General features: G+C 42.5%; 1 protein-coding gene across 2 annotated transcripts in view; it reads right to left on the bottom strand.

The window, feature by feature from the left end:
• mpp7a (MAGUK p55 scaffold protein 7a) overlaps positions 1 to 16,517 on the bottom strand; it is a 142,676-nt gene that overhangs the window by 67,725 nt on the left and 58,434 nt on the right. For both annotated transcript variants that reach the window (XM_071485687.1, XM_071485688.1), the window contains exons 4-5: positions 14,249 to 14,326; positions 4,605 to 4,685 (exon numbers count right to left, since the gene is read on the bottom strand). In XM_071485687.1, the coding sequence (XP_071341788.1) occupies positions 4,605 to 4,685; positions 14,249 to 14,326 (159 nt within the window). The remainder of the gene's footprint in view (positions 1 to 4,604; positions 4,686 to 14,248; positions 14,327 to 16,517) is intronic.

Below are 16,517 nucleotides of genomic sequence, written 5' to 3'. Positions count from 1 at the left end.
AATAGATAGCACATGGTGCATGCCCTGGCTGGTGACCGTTAACATGGGGTACTACACAGGTACTAATGTTTTACACAAAAACTTATTTTATATATGGAAGCTTTTTTCCTTGACTGATATGAGTCAGTGGATCTTGTTATGCCCCAGTGTTGGTGAATTTGCTGCCTAATCAAATCTGGACTTATATCCATGTATAGCCCCTGCAGCTGAGTGAAGCTGAAGAGGAGAAGAGAGAGAGCGAAAGTGAGAGATGGAAAGAAAGATGAAGGGAAGTGAAACCACCCTTGTTTTCCAGGCATCCTGTCCTTTCTCGCTTCATGTGTTTGTGTTCATTAGGCATAATAGGGATCCTAGAAAAACAGATCACTGTGCTTGACAAAATAAACCTGCCCGTACATTCCTGGCATCGGCCTCTCATTAAAGCCCCCGGCCCTGTCACTGGCCCGCTCGTTTTTCAGCTGGCGGCACAGGATCGGTGCAGGGTAACTGCTTTCCTACGGCGGGAGGGACCCTGCTGTGAGCGCTCTGTCTTGGAGGCACTGCTGTAGGCCAGCTGGGATATGACACTGACGCCCACCCTCTCGAAGCCTTGAACCTCAGCACGCAGCAAGCACGCATACATACACACACCTCCCTCCACATACGCTGGCGGAAACAGGCGGCCATCATAATTGGCACTTTCATCACTGTCAATATTAGTCTTGCTGAGGGGGGCTAATATGGGGGAAAGTTGTTTTTTCATGTGCAAATCGTAAACGAGAAAGTTTGAGACAGAGCGGGAAGGCAAGAACGGGGAGGGAAGAGAAAGAGAGAGGGGAGTTTTAAAGAGCTTGATTTATATCCCCACCCTAGGAATGGATCATTTCAGCCATAATTAAGAGTGATACAGTTACTATCGCACAGAGACGCCATTCAAAAGCAACAGCCATCTGCTTGTGTTTTACACCCCCGGCCCTGTGATTTACACTGGGGCTGGCTGGTACGGTATCAAGTGCCCTGGAGGACAGATGGAGACAGAAAGAGAGCAATGTTTTAATACTTCATTCTTGAAGCCCACATGCTGCCTACAGTTTGAGACACAATGTCAAGAAAACGACAAGAGCTTCCATACCTCAGTACGGTACAGTCAAAGCCCTCCCTCCAAACCAAGATGCTGGAACTAATCTATTGTTGACCCAGTGTTCCCGCTGAAGCCAGCAGGAGTGTTTAGGCCCACATGCTCACAAGCTGGTGATGGACTTAAACCAACATGCAAGAGTAGAGGTCATAAAGTTGAGAAAATGTGAACACATGCAGATGTCAAACGCTCAGCTTGACAAAACCAGGTGTGATGCCTTCCCTCAGAAACAGACATACTGAAGCTCACAGAGGTCAGAAAAGGTTGTTTTTTTGAATTATTCTTCTTACTTATTTTAAAGGACCTCAGTACAGGGAAACAATGTAGCTGCAGATTCAAGTCAGAACACATAAAATACCCGTTTACGAAGAACAGACACAGAATTTGAACAGCGCTGACTGCTTCTTATCTTTAAACCCTGAGTTTTTAACTTGTAATGCTGTTTATCAACGCTTCGATGAGCAGGCTCCTGTCCTCGGCTGCTTTTAGCAGTGCTGTCTGCTGAGGTGCAAGACCAGCAGCAGAGGAAGCAGTAGCCAAATATTTTCCATTGTTTCGTGTAGAATCGTTTGGCTGACCTTGTTCTGCACTGGAGCTGAGGTCTGCTGAGTGGTGTGTGGAGGTGGTGAGAGAACAGAGCAACAGCATGGATCAGAGACATAAAGTAAACAAAGAGTGAAAACAAGTAAATATTGGTGAGCCTCTTCCCCAGGAGAAAAAGCTGAAGTTGGACCTGGTACTAGTGCAGAGGTGGCAATGTTTTCTCTGGGCTAAGGAGTTATATTTACTTCCTTTTTACACAAATAGCCATAACAGGTTATTGGGATGCTTTTTAATGGGTTTTAATTATTTAATTCTTATTAATGCATAAGATTTACCAATCAGTAATTACACTTGGTAAGTGAGGGTAATCAGATCGAATTAGGCTGTCTTTAAGCAACTCCGTACCAGACTGAAAGGAAGTATGTTACTGCCCTCTCTGGTTCAAAGTGTGTGGTTTGTTGCACCTGTAACCACGCCTACCAGTGATGTCACAGTGTACTGACTCACTATGGAGTACAGTTCTACATGACCCCAGCATTTAGAGGTCTGCAAGAGCAAGATTTTCAGATGCTGTTAAATTGCTCTTTAATCTCAATAAGATTTAGTTCAAAGTCAAGAAAGGTATTAGAAAATATGTGTATATCCTATGACATGCTGCTGTGCAGTGTTCTGGCCTCTGATCAACCTTCAAACTCATTAATTAATTTAGGCTGCATGGCCAGCTGGGGTTGAGGAAAGTACTTTGAGATCAGCTTTGGGGCTGTGGAGTTGGTTGGTGGGTTGCAGCAGCCAAAGCAGAAAAGGTGAAAGAAAGAAGAAATGCAGGTACTCTAAATGTCAGTGAAATGAAAACTCTAACCTGTTTAGTTAGATCCAAGTCCAATTGGAAAATCTGTGATGCTTATTAGTTATTTCCACAAATGAATGTGACCCAAATACTGTAGATCTAAAAATATCAAATTCCATGAGTCACATTTAGCTCTGAGGGGTTTGGACGATTTTCATACTTTCTGTAGAGAGCACTTTTTTAGTTCAGCCTGACAGCCTACTACTTACCATCATGTCAAATGTGAATTTTAGCTATGGACACCTGATCCTGTGGATCTATTGGAGTGTGCATGCGTGTACACCTGGCCCTCAGTCCCGTCTCCTACCCTCACCCCACGATCAATGACTTTCACAAGCTCGGCGTTTTGATAGATTGACCATTGTCTGGCCAAATACCTTCACTATGAGCGTAATTAAAATAATAAACGTGGGACTTCTGACACTGGCATGCCTCATGGCAAGCACAGTGATCTTTGACAGAGACAAAGGAGATCACAATGTCTCTACGTAGCTAAGGAGGAGAGCGAGGCTGTGATACAATACGACCATTTGTCTTTAGGATAGCGGCTGTGTGAGCATGTGTTTGAGTGTGTATCCAACCCTAGTATATGTCTATGTGGTACTGTGTGTGTTGATTGCTGGTTAAGTGGAACGACATCTGTTAGGGGTGTTGCGTCATACCAGTATTGATAACAGTGACATTTAAGAAAAGGAATTGGTGTAATTGTTCTTTTTGTACACTTTTGTGCAGTGGTGGTTACAGAATCTCTCTCCTCCCTCCACCTTCCACTCATATTTTTCAATTTGACTCATAGTATTATTTTATTCTCCGCACCAGCATCAGACAGGGCCAGAGGCATTATGTTTTTGGGATGTCAGTCCATCCATATGTCCGTCCCAATGTCATGAACACTCAGTAACGCCTGGAGGCAATTAGGTTACATCTGGCACAAATGTTCACTTGGACTCAAGGATGATTAGAATGTGATGGTCAAGGTGCTTGTGACCCCACAAATCACATTTTCGGCCATAACTCCCTAATTCATACACTAATTATGACACAGTTTCACCCAAATGTCTATAAGGATAAATTAGAGACAACATTTTATGTCCAAATAATCAAAGGTCAACTTCACTGTGACATAATAATGTTCTGTGACCATATTTCCTGCAACTTGGCTGATTGGTGGAGGAATAAAAACCACATGGTGGTAATTCTAGTTTTTTTTTATTCAAAGATATTGTGATAATATCATTACCATGACTTCTTTTTACCACAATAATTGTGTAGTGAAAATCTGATATCATGACAATCCTAACGTCAATTATACTTGACCCTTCTTTGTTTACCTGTATAATGACCAATTAATCTTTGTGCGTGTGTGTGTATGTATGTGACTGCACTATTTTTCTTTACTTTATCAGAAAGATAGAGTAAAATTGGCAGAATTTAAGAAATGAATCATTACATCGTTGAATCATTACATAGACATTTAAAGATCTACTACCTAATACTTTTGGGATCTCCTGTCTCTTCACAAAGCTGATGTTGAGAGGTATTGAATATTTGTATGCACTGTAAGTGTGTGTGTGTGTGTGAATTGTGGAAGGGGGAGGACTTCACACTGAGCTGTTGTTTCTGGCAGAGCTCAGATAAGCATGATGACAGTGCATTATGAAGGAGCCTGTCCAGCTCTCCTTCTTTCAGCTCTGTCTGGCTGAGACACCTGGAGGTCCTGATGGATGGCCGGAGTTATGCATTTGAAAATAACAATGTGTAAATTTATTGCGTAGCTGTCTGCGTCTGGCTAATGAGGCCAGCGCCTGCAGCCAAGAGGACAAGAAAAAGCACTGCCTGGTTCTAACGGCTGTATTATTTTGTGTACAGCATGATAATCACATCACTTGCTGATGCTGTACAAACAGCAGACGGCACTTCGCACTGTTTGTGGAATGATATCAGTAAGAACACAGGCCAACGTCTGATCAGACAGATCAGCGTGACATTTAAATAATACTGTTATCCTCCACAAAAAGAATATGTGGTTGTGTTTCCTTAACATTAGCTGAAATAGAACAAATACAGACTGTAAAGAGGAACAGCAGCCAAACTCACCTTGATGTAGGGTTTGGCCAGTAGTTTGAGAAGCTCTTTGATTTCTCCATTGGCTGATTTCCCCTCCAGCTCCTCAGACAACTAAAGAGGAGAAGACACAGATGCTTAACTCAAATGCAGCCACAAAACAATATGGCAGAAAAAGCTATTCAGCAAGATCCCACTGTCTTCTGTAGAGGTTCTCCCCTAGATTCAAGATGGACTGATGGATGAATTCAGTTTTGTCCAATTACATTTATACAGCCCCAAATCATAACATACATCATGTAAGTGTACTTTAAGATTTTCACAACAAGTAGCACTTGGTGACAGGGGGGAGGAAAAACTCCCTTTCAACAGGAAGAAACCTCCAACAGAACCAGATTTGGGGCGGGCAGCTGTGGGTCTCGACCAGTTGGGTTCAGAGGAGAGATTCATGTTGTATCCAGTCTCCTCAACACAAGCAGCCTAAGCTGACTAATCATAGTTCTTGCTCTCTCCACACGGTGATTGTGGCTGCTCCAACTTTTTTCGAGAACGTGCATGTGGGCCCCATACCTTGATGCAGGGCTATAAATCCACCTTTACACACACTCACACCTGGAAACTGCTCAGCACGACCACAGCGTTTAAGTGTTAAGGGCCTTGATCAAGTGCTAATGGGGAATGGGGAAAGTGCTGCCCTTTAACTTTTCCCTCCCACATTGTTCCTGTGGGTCCAGGGATTGAACCGCCACCGCTGCCTAAAGGTTACCCAACACACTCCCAGAACCTGACTCAGACTATGTTCAATCTACACCTGCACTAACAAAAAATCTAAATTTTAAGTCACGTCTGTTATAGTGAAAAAGAGACACGGATATCTGCTAGTATGCAGCATCTGGCCTTCCCCCTGTGCCTTGTTTAAGCTACTGACTTGAGTTAAAAATCCGATTCTATTACTTTGTGAAGATCAACAGAAAGAGATTTAATCAAAGGCATTACACCCAGTAAGGCCCTGTGTAGCAGTGAAGTAAGCCCTCAGAGGCTAATGAAAAATGAACAGTAGTGTACTCAAGGGTGCTGGCTGTGCTTGCACCTTCAAGAAACAGGATACCATCAGACAGGAAAGCTATTACTGTGCTAAATCAGGTGCATCTTAGTAGGAGGTGAGGTCTCAGCTTGTCAAGGGGCCTAGGATTCTTTCTTTTGATTAAATTTAGTATTCGTTAAGATCATTTTTCAGTTTGGCTTTCAAGAACAAAAGAAATCAGTCCACTCCTCTTGGAAACAATGAGGGCTGTGAGAGCATCTCTGAGCTGGACTACATTCATGCTGTATATCTGGTAGCTCTGACACCAGTGACTCTGCCTCCAAAGCCCAGGCCACGCTCCTCCGTCTGCACTCTGATTTATGGATGGTCCTGCTGGATGCGGCTGGATGTGGAGAGAGTGTGGAGAGGAGCCGTCCCACACAAAGACCTGCTTGTGCTCATCTGAGATCGGGAGCTCACGTCGACTGCACTAAGAGGAACCAGAGGAAATCACAGACTGAGGCATGTGCATGTGGTTGTAGGTGGAAGCGGGAGCATTCAGTCATGTTTCTTCTCTGGTATGTGTGGTGTATAAGCACATGTGTACAGATGGTTATACTGTACATGAGGTTATGTGTATTTTGTACCACATGTATGTGAACTGTCCCACAGGTGGAGTAGTTCAGCCTTTGGGCGAACTTCAAAGTATAAAGTAAAGAATACACTCAGGTCAACTTATCCGTTACGTGTCAGGAAGTTAAACACCACAGAAATCCATATGTCCTCAAATAGTTCTGTTGTGCACTTTGCCTTCACTTCAGATGCAAGTTCCATTGCTTCAAGATTAATGAGATGTAGAGCTGAAATGATGAGTCATAAAATTAATCTCAAACTATTCATCAAGTCAGACATTTTTTATCTAACTGTCATAAAGTAATTGTCAACAGAATATCTTTGTGTTGTTTGCTTCGGCTAAACAAATAATCTGAAGACCACAGTGACTTTGGGCTATAGGAAACTGCAATTGATATTTTGCACTGTATTTTACATTTTGTAGTATAAATGATTAATCAAGAAAATAATTGGTAGATGGATAATTTTAATAAAAAAAATTTAATACATTTTAATAAAAATAATACTTAGTTTCAGCCCAAATAAAATGAGAACATTTCATTAATCATAACTAATGTCAACTGATGTCTAGTATTTTTTAATAAAGTACATGTAATACTGGCGTAAAATATTATGAAAAAATAAGTAATTATTTGGACTACCAGGGTGAAGATCAAAGGAATCAGAATAATAAATGACTCACATCTGAAGTCCAAAGAGAGAACATATAAAAATGGAAATTTATTGATAATTATTTTCATATATAAACTAACTATGAGCATAAGAATGAAGATGATGTCTGTATTGATCAACAGTCTTCACTCTGAAAACTTTTACACTTTGCCTGAAACTTATTATTATTACACAAATATTTACTCAGCCAACAAATGCAGGATTTTTGTGACCGACACTCAATATGTAAGAGTTTAAAACATCCAATAATGATGTTGAACATTTTTAACAACACTGCTGACATATTTTCTTACCAGCTGACACACACATATATATACGCAAAATGCAGATCCACTGGCCCAACTGATTTATTTGTCGAGCTCTACTTAAAATTTGATGTGATGAACTTATGGAATTTTATTTTATTTATTTATTTATTTTCTTATCTTATGATTTTTTTGTTATTATTATATTTACAATTATTTATTGTAACTCAATGCCTGCTTGTGGGCTCTTGATATCCTAGCACACTGTGTTTTGTCCATCCAATAGAATCTTATTTTGTGGTGTAACTTCCTTACTTATCTTATGAATTAAGGGTCTAAAGGCAGACATGTCGTATGTTGAAATGTTTGAAATGTGTAATTTGGAACATATAAATAAAACTGACCCTACCTTGATAACATTGAATATTTATATAGAACATTAAAGATACACTCATTCCTATTCAGTTGTCTTTTTCAATAAGTAGCTGCTACAGCTACAAATGACTTTGGATAAAGCTGCTGGTCACTAGACAATATTCAATATTTCCTACAATAAGTCATGACTGATCAATCTAAACATCAAATAATAAAAACATCAAACCATTTTTAACAAAAAGGTCCAGACCCTAACTTCTAATAGGATAATAAACTCATACTGCAGTTGTTGAAAGTCTTTGCATTAAGCAGTATAGCAAAGAAGAAGACACATGGATCGATTTGGTGCCTGTGTTGTCATCACATTACAGATAAGCTGCACAGGGAAACGTGGTGTGATGCTGAGGCAGATGATGACAGAGGCTGGAAAAACCTACAGTTTGTTTGAGTAACGACCCCTGTGGTGTGGGAATAAGGCAACAGAGGTGAGGCGGTGGTAAAGGCAGGGGGCTGGGGGTCAGACTAGGGTTAGGGAGGACGCTATGTCACTTCATCTGAAGACAGGAACATGTGTTTGTGGCTGAGGAGGTGGGGGCGAAGTTTTGAGCCCTCCCTTCTAATGGATAGTCACAGTGGTCAAGGGCACTCGAGCTGAACTTCATCCAACCCTGCATTACTTCATCAAATATACACAACAAATCTGAGAGAGCGAGGTCACAGTAAGTGACGCAGAGAGAAAGGGAGGAGGGGAAGAAGAGATAAAGATGAAAACAAAAGAAAAACAGAGGAAGACAGAGGTGGAGGCCAGTCACAATCTGGGTCTTTAGTGAAGGAACATCACTTGCTCTGATACAACATCGTCCATCATCTCATCGTCTCAGCTGTTTACAGCGGGGGAGGGAGGCAGAGAAGGATGAACGGTACATTTCCACTCCCTCATATTGTCCTATTAAAACACCTTGTCCCATAACTCAGGGCGCAGGACAGATGGGACGTATCTGACTGCTCACTCCGCTCTCTACCTTCATGCTTCCCTGCTGGAATCACATTTTCCATCCTCAGACCATCACAGAAAAGTGAGGGAGGGGGCAAAAAAAATGATGCTGGCCTCCTGTGAGACGGTGTGTGTTTCATTTGTTAAATGTCATGGCAGGCGCTGCAGTGTTTAGATAAGTTTGATCCCAGCATGTCAGTTTATGGCTCTCCCTTGACCCTGAACGGCTGAGGGCTCACTACTTTTATATTTAGTTGCCAATTCATCAAGCTGACCTTTTTTTTAATAGCTTTTATTAAAAAGATTACAACATGTTAACCTTTTATTTACAAAATACAATCTCAGCCAGTCAGCGTCATCCATTTGATCCATGATGGATAAAATGCACTTTGGCTTGATTTGTTGCAACTGATCAATAATAAACCGGCTGACTAAAGTAAGCGTCTCAGGAATTCATTCTCATTCAGCATTTTGATTCGATTTTACACAGTTATGCACAAAGATGTTTTCCTATTATTATATAGTTTATAGGTTTCAATAAAAGTTTTAACGTCTCACGGTCTAAATGCTGGCGCTCACACTCTTAGAAAAGTAAAATTAAAAAGGAAATACTGAATACATGAATTTTTCTCATGCAAATAATCAAATTTAAAGAGACAAAGCCGTTTCTAAAAACAACTTCGTTCCAAATGTGTTTTTAATGAGGTCATTCATGAAATACATAAAGTATATCAGTGGGAGATTTAAGATGCAGTTGTATTTCAACCAGCAATAATGACTTGCAGGCATGACTATTTACAGCTTGGGCTGTATAAATTCAAATGTTATATGTATACAATTATATGATATATTATATCACATGCTGTGTGGGAGCGCTATGGAGAGCAAACCCTCTTTTTTCAACTGGATAAGCATTAAAAATGCAACAGTAAAACAATAAGAAGCGAAAGCTGCACAGGCTTTGAACAATAAGGTGAGATGTCTGCATGAGTCTGTATCTCAGATATTTTATCTTAATAATAAGACAGATCATAAATCTGTGGCAGATATATTGGCCTTCAAATAAATGAGAAAATTATATTGTCAGCTGATGATTATCTGGAGCCTTTTCTTACACTGTTCTCTGAGTTCACTGTGGGTATAATCAGGTCACACACAGACAGATGAAGTTGTATTACTTGCACTGTCCTCTGTTAGAACTTTAAGGAAGAAGAACAAATGTGTTTACTACAATTTGCAGTGAACCGGTAAGGTTGCCTTTATTTTTCACCTCTCAACTGCTACAGCAAAAAGATCATTCTTAAATAGTATTACTGAACACGAAAATTGGAAACTGGAGCATGAATTTTTTTTTTTTTACATCTTAATTTCTTAGATTTGATCTCTATCCAACAGTAACAGTGTTACTATGCCTGATGCTCCTTGGTCTAAGTTTGTGTACATTTCTAAATTGTTGGACCAACCAAAGGCTTTTGGAGCCATAATTTACTGTACAATAAAAACTAACACTGAAGAGCCACCTGACTCTCCCTCTGAGAGAGTGTGTGTCTTTCTTTCCAGTCACTAGATACAGTATGGACTGCAGACCGGTGCTCTCTGATGGCACCCAGTGGTCTTCCCAGGTAACAGCAGGACTTTGGGTTAATATTAAGATGTTGGGAAGCTGTCCAGAGGAGGGAAAGGGTGCTCTGGAGAAGGATACAAGTGAGCCCGCAGGTCAGGCAGTCTTTAGTTCAAATGATGGACACTGATCTGGAACACGGGGCTGGCTCTCAGCCTTGATGTGGGATGTTTAGCTTTTGACAGGATTGACAGAGACAGATCAGATCGGCAGCCTGGAACTCAGAGAGCTGGCGCATGTGTGAGCCTGATTTGCCCCTTTTGATTAATGTAATGTGGGATTTTACATTCCACATTAAGGCAAGAGTGCTTCTATTTCAGTCTTAATGAGCACTATAAGGAGACTGTGTGTGAGATGTATATGTACGCCCATAAACGTGTGTGTACATTCGCCCACTGACATGTCTTAATATGTAGGTAATACAGCACCTATTCCCTGGGCCCAGTCTCGATCGTGTTTCAGGCATCGTTGGCTGTGCTTGCCCGCTTATGGCAGTGGCAGTCACCTGCTGTGTGTGCTAGACAGTGCAGCCGGGGGGCAGACGAGGGTTGAAGTGTCATTTAATGTTAGGCAATAAATTAAGATGCCATTACCCGAAACCAAGCCTGAAAAGAATTTCATCTAACTGTAGATCTCTCCCGCTGCACCTCAGTCCTCAGCCACCACTTCAATAGCATTCATTTGGAGCGGTGACATGGGTGAAAAACTATCTGCTTTAAAAATACATTGCAACGCTCCGGGTTGGGAGTTTTCTTTTTTTTTTTTGGACTACCAAAGGAAGGGGGGACTCAGGACTGCGGTGTACTGTGAGACGCTTTGATACACCATCTCTGGGCTTTATCCCGATACCTGATAATCCCAGGGAGACGCTTTGCAGGGCATTTAACAGGAAGCATAAATTTGAAAGTCTGTAATTTGACAAAAAGAAGGAGAAAGAGAGTCTGTAAGGGGGGAGGGAAGATGGAGGATGATTGTTGGGGGTCTCTTCAACAGTCTATGGACTCTTGCCACAACCTGTGGAGGCAGAGCAAAGACTTAGGAAAGAGAAACAGAAGCAATCCTTCACACTCTGTTGTCTGCTTGAATCTAGTGTTCTGGTGTTATCTGGTTAGCGGCGGCCTCTGCCAGTTCTAACAGCAGGGTAGAACAAACACACAAAGAAAGAGCAGTAAAATGTATTTTTGAGAATATTGTCCCTGAGGATTCAGGCACAGCCATCCTGGTTTGGTCAAGGGTCCTGGGTGGTTTGGGACTCCTATCATCTGCATTGGTGTATGTGAACCATCCAGGATGGAACGTTCTGGCTCCTGCACTTGTGGCCTACAGGGTCAGGAAAACCACTCTAGACCACAAGACGGCCTCTCTTTCGTGACAGTCTCAGGACACTCTGGACTCTCTCCTCCTCGGGCTTTACCCCAACCGACTGTAAGGACTTCAGCCCCTCTTGCTCCTGTCTCTCCCTTGACTCAGTACTAATTAGTATGATGTATGGCTGTGGGCTCTTTAAAAGGGGTGGAATAGTCGGAGGCACTTTGATTACAATAAACAGAGCTGGGGATTTCAAACAAAACCACACACCAGTAAAAGGACTTTTCCTCCTCTCCATTCACCATGCCAGGCTGGGTCTTGGGTTTACACAGGTGTGTGTATGTGTGTGTGTGTGTGTGTGTGTGTGTGTGTGTGTGTGTGTGTGTACATGTGGATGTGAGCGGGGCATTGCATGCTTGTGAGCACACTCAGCTTTTGATAAATATTGCAGAGGAACAATACAGTAACAAATGTCAGGATACTGGTCATTTATGTAATAAATGAGACTAAATATCTTTCACAGCTTGAGGAGAGCAGCTGGGCCAGTGGAGAAAAATCATCATCACTGGTCCTGTGTGATGACTCCTCATTTACAGGTTAACCAGTGAAGAAGAACTGCACGCCGCTACTACAACGCTTCCTGTCCCTCCTTCTGTTTATAAGACGGAACTCAATCATCTGCAGTTTGTCTGTCACAGTGCGCCCATCCATCTTCAGCTCCACTCTGAATGAGTGGCCCTTCGGTCCGGTCTCTGCCCTGGGAAAATGATCAGTTTGACTTTGCAGAGCTGGGTTTTTGATTTCATGGTGTGTGGCTGGATGTTTGGGCAGAGAGCATGTGGCAGGGTAGGCAGTGGGTGTAGAGGAGGGACAGTGCAGAGTTCACTCCAGGGTAAGAGGAGAAAAAGGATAAACACTGTCAACACGACTGCACGCCACTGGGTCAGGCGTCGAGGGTAAGCCTGTGTAGCTCTGTGTGATTGTATGTGTTAGAGACACGCAATAAAGAGGCAGTGATCTGCATTTCTGCGTTCAATCTGCACAGCCGAGCTGTTGTACTGTAAGACAAACTACCTACCTGCTTATACTGAGTCTCTCTGGATTTGAGTGTAAGCAAATCATGTCTGCTTGGTTTTTCAAACACAAACAGTAAGACAGAGCATGCAAGAGAGAAAAGACGTAATGTGAGTGTAGGCGAGAGACAAATTAAGGGAAAAATCTGGAGAAACGAGTGGGGAAACATAACAAATGCAGAGTCTTTCGTGTAGGACAAACAGAACTCACTAAATCCAACCCAAGCAGAAATCTACACACAGATCTGAGGTTATAGGTGGAGACAGACAAGCCGCTGTTACTTTGGCGGTACCTTTATCTCAACAGCATTTCATAAAAATTTTGTCCAGTTTTCACGGACGGCTAGGCATCTTTCCTGTTCTCTTATCAGCTGCTCCAAAAACAAACTGAGACTTTGAGATAAACAGAAAGAAAAATCCACAATGCTCTGCTCCATGAAGTCAATTTGACTTAGCTTAATCTCTGTTCTTATTAAATCCTCCTGTTTCAAAACGCATTATGAGCTTGCATACAGTGGACCATCAAGGGTCTGCTATTGACCGAGTGATCTCATTACACGGGGCAGATGGCGAGCCATCACCCCACATATCTCCTGCTAGCTTGGTAACTTCTTACGTTTCCTGGCTGAAATGTTTTCCAGTTTTTATTAAATGGTGTTTTGCTTCTGATTAAAAAGCAAGGAATCGTGGAATTTGATGATCTGAATCTTTAACTTGCAAGTAATTCCTTCTGGGTTTAATTAGCTGCAATGCAGCACTTTCACATCCAGATTGTGGAGGTCAGACACAAACGGTGCATTAAATCCTGAGTCATAATTAGCTTCAGACAAATGGAATAACTTCCACATACACACGTCTCTGCTTCCACTGTCAGTGCAAATGTGTTCAGTTCTTCTGTGCGCAGTAATGGCAGCGGTGGCAGAGGATGTGACACGACTCAGCTGCCAGAGTAGGGCAGTTATTATCCCTCATGTTGAACAGTGCTGTCCAGCATCGTCATCAAAACACCAAATCAAGGAATAACTTCTGGAAGAATGATGTTCATCCCTTCAGTAGAGACCAAGCAGCAACCTCCAGGGCTGAGAAATGAAGCCAACACTTAAGTGCCAAAAAACTGCAGTTCCTTGAAGGACCACTTGAGTCTGGCTCCAAAAGCAAGTCAGTCCCCATAAACTCATGTTAAAACGTCCAAGTCAGAAATAAACGTGTTTACAGCCTTGTACAAAAAAACTGTTTTGGTCTCTTGAGCTAATTTCCTCTTTCATGACAACAGTACGTGGGTGAATTTTTATATTACTCACCTCTTCACATTTTATTAAGGCTTTAAGTAATGTATAATTGAGGGCATGGCTACTTTGAGTGACAGGTGGGTGAGTGTATGCTTGCCACACAGTCTCTTCTCCACACATGCCCCACCTCTTGACCCATTTTTGGATTAGCCGGGAGTAAGGGGGGAGTCAAGATGGTGACAGTGTAGCAGCCCACTCTGAGCTTCAAAACTGCTCTTCAGAAACCTGTGAGTGATGTCACAGAGGATACATCCATCTTTATATACAGCCTATGGAAGAGGCTTGAATAATCTTCTCCAAGGAGCACCGAAACTGTTTTGGAGGTGCATGGTGGCCCAACAGCTCACGATGACAGTTAATGTTTTTTTTTTCTTTCATTTGTTACCCAGCAATAGTTTTTATACCAAATAAACAGAACCCTTCCTTCTAAAAAAAGAACTTACTTCATGGGCCAGAGCTGCAGCGCTGTCCAGGACAGGGACTGGTTTGCTCTCTTCGTAGTGCTGCAGCCGTTCATGGATCTGAAAGGACAAATTGTGTTCATCAGTGAGGGAGAGAGAAGGAGATTAAGGAGGTCAACACTGGGCTGCAGAGGCCACAGCGAGGCCTCCCTGAGCAAACACATACACACGTGTGAGCAAGGAGCACACACAAAAACCCATGTGGACCGCTATAAGCACACATGTATGAAAACATGTACACACCAACTTTAAACTCACACAAGACTCCCTCTACTGAGCACAACAGAGTATTCTAAGTATTTCAGCTAGCTTAGCTGCTGTACAAACAATCCAGTTTTCCACTATGCATTCGATATGCCCCAGTGGCCCGGTGAGGACTCCAAATCATTTCAACAGTCTGGTTAAATTGGCAAAACATTTGCTTATAACCCTCAACACTGCAACTGCACAATGTAGAGAGACAAAGCTGTATCTCTGGAGAGTTACTAAAAGGGAAAGTTGCCCCGACTCGTGCATTAACATTCACTCATTTACACACACAAAAACACTTCATCACTCAAGCACTGATATGTGAAACAGAGATGGAATAATTTATACACACAACTGCACGCTTGTGCCCACGCACATGCAGTCAAACACAGTCACAAACTAGTGCTCCAGCCTACACACACACACACACACACACACACACACACACACACACACACACAAAAACACACACACACACACACACAAAAACACACACACACACACACACAAAAACACACACACACACACACACACACACACACACACAAAAACACTACAACCACCCCATATGTGATTTAAGAGCAGCTGTGCAGGAATGCGGCCTACAGGCTGCTGTCAGGTCCCATCAGAGAACAGACAGGGACGACCATCCTCCAAACAGGCACTCCTGAGTCTCTCTCCAGCCCAGCATGGTAGGCCATGGGTCTGACTGATAGCTGGGCCCAGGGCCTACAGATCCAGCTGGATGTCCCAGAAAGCATTCCAGCACGATGGTGGAACAGAAGGCCCTCTGGCTGAGGAGAGAGTGACAGAGAGGCCCCTGGGCCAGCTTGGTGTTTGCGGGGCCAAATCCACACATGTGGGAGCTTATACACACATGTACACACACAGATGGAGCGGTGACAGTTTGCCACAGAAAATTATTCAGCAGGACAGAAAGTGACAAGAAAAGCAGTTTGTTTGCTGTCACACTGTGAGCAGCTACAGATGCTGCGTGCAATTAAAACATCTGTTTTAAGACTGTTAAACATAATTTTTCCTCAGCACATCACAAAAGATGTTTAACTAGACAGCAATCTGCAGTAGCAGTGCGGGGGATACTGCGATAATGCTGGATGGAGTGAGATGAATGCTGTGAGATTACACAATCACATGATGGGATCTGTCCCTTCTAATGATTTTTTGGCCCCCGGCTAAAAATTTGAGGAAGCTCTGATTAGCAAAAAGAAATGCAACATGTGTAGATGAGTTCATTTCAGTCTTTTGAAGTCGTCATCTGTTTTTGATAACCACCAGAGAAAACTAAGTCCTGAAACCCAAAACATGATGTCATTTACAACACAACACAAACAAGCTAATGTGAGTGCTCCAAAGGCTCTTTTATGACTTTCTTGTAAGAAAAATGCAATATAACTATATGTTAAATGTCTTTGCGTACACATACTCTTCCCTTCTCATCAAAATTCCAGTTCAGCTGTTGGCCTTAAGCAGGTTGCCATTTCAGCTCAACTTATCCACACAGACTGTGGTGATAAATCACTGCCTGCTATGACTATGTCTCGGCCAACAGAGCAGCCATGTTTCAAGGTCAGCTTAGAGGTTCAAATCCTTGTGTAAAGCCGACATTACTCGGCCATAAAACATGGTGCATTAGGCGTGTCGTGGAGGTAATCTGCTGAACGCCTGAGAGAGGTGGATGGTTGCTCTGCTCGGCTGTAGAGCGCAAAAAAGCTGTGACTTGAGGACCCTCGAACAAGACAGCTGGGATAAGAAGCTAAACAGGTGGTGGCTAAAAGAATAAGCAGTGCAGTAGGTTTGCAGTGGCTTGGAGAGGTGCAGGATCCTGCACAAGAGTTGTGATAATTTTGGGGCCAGAGATAAAAACTGGAATAGCTTGGAGTGGTGCTAACACAAACAGAGAGTAGACTCCAAAGTTTAGTTAAACTATTGTCAGTGTGTTTCATGTTTTATGGCATGAAATGTAAGACTGGCACTCTGGGGC

Source organism: Trachinotus anak, unplaced genomic scaffold (assembly GCF_046630095.1).
Source record: "Trachinotus anak isolate AG129_WGS33_773 ecotype Australia unplaced genomic scaffold, CSIRO_AGI_Tana_v1 ptg000009l, whole genome shotgun sequence".
Lineage (NCBI taxonomy): Eukaryota > Metazoa > Chordata > Actinopteri > Carangiformes > Carangidae > Trachinotus > Trachinotus anak.
Note: the sequence above shows the minus strand (reverse complement) of the source record. Positions and strands in the feature narration are given on the sequence as shown.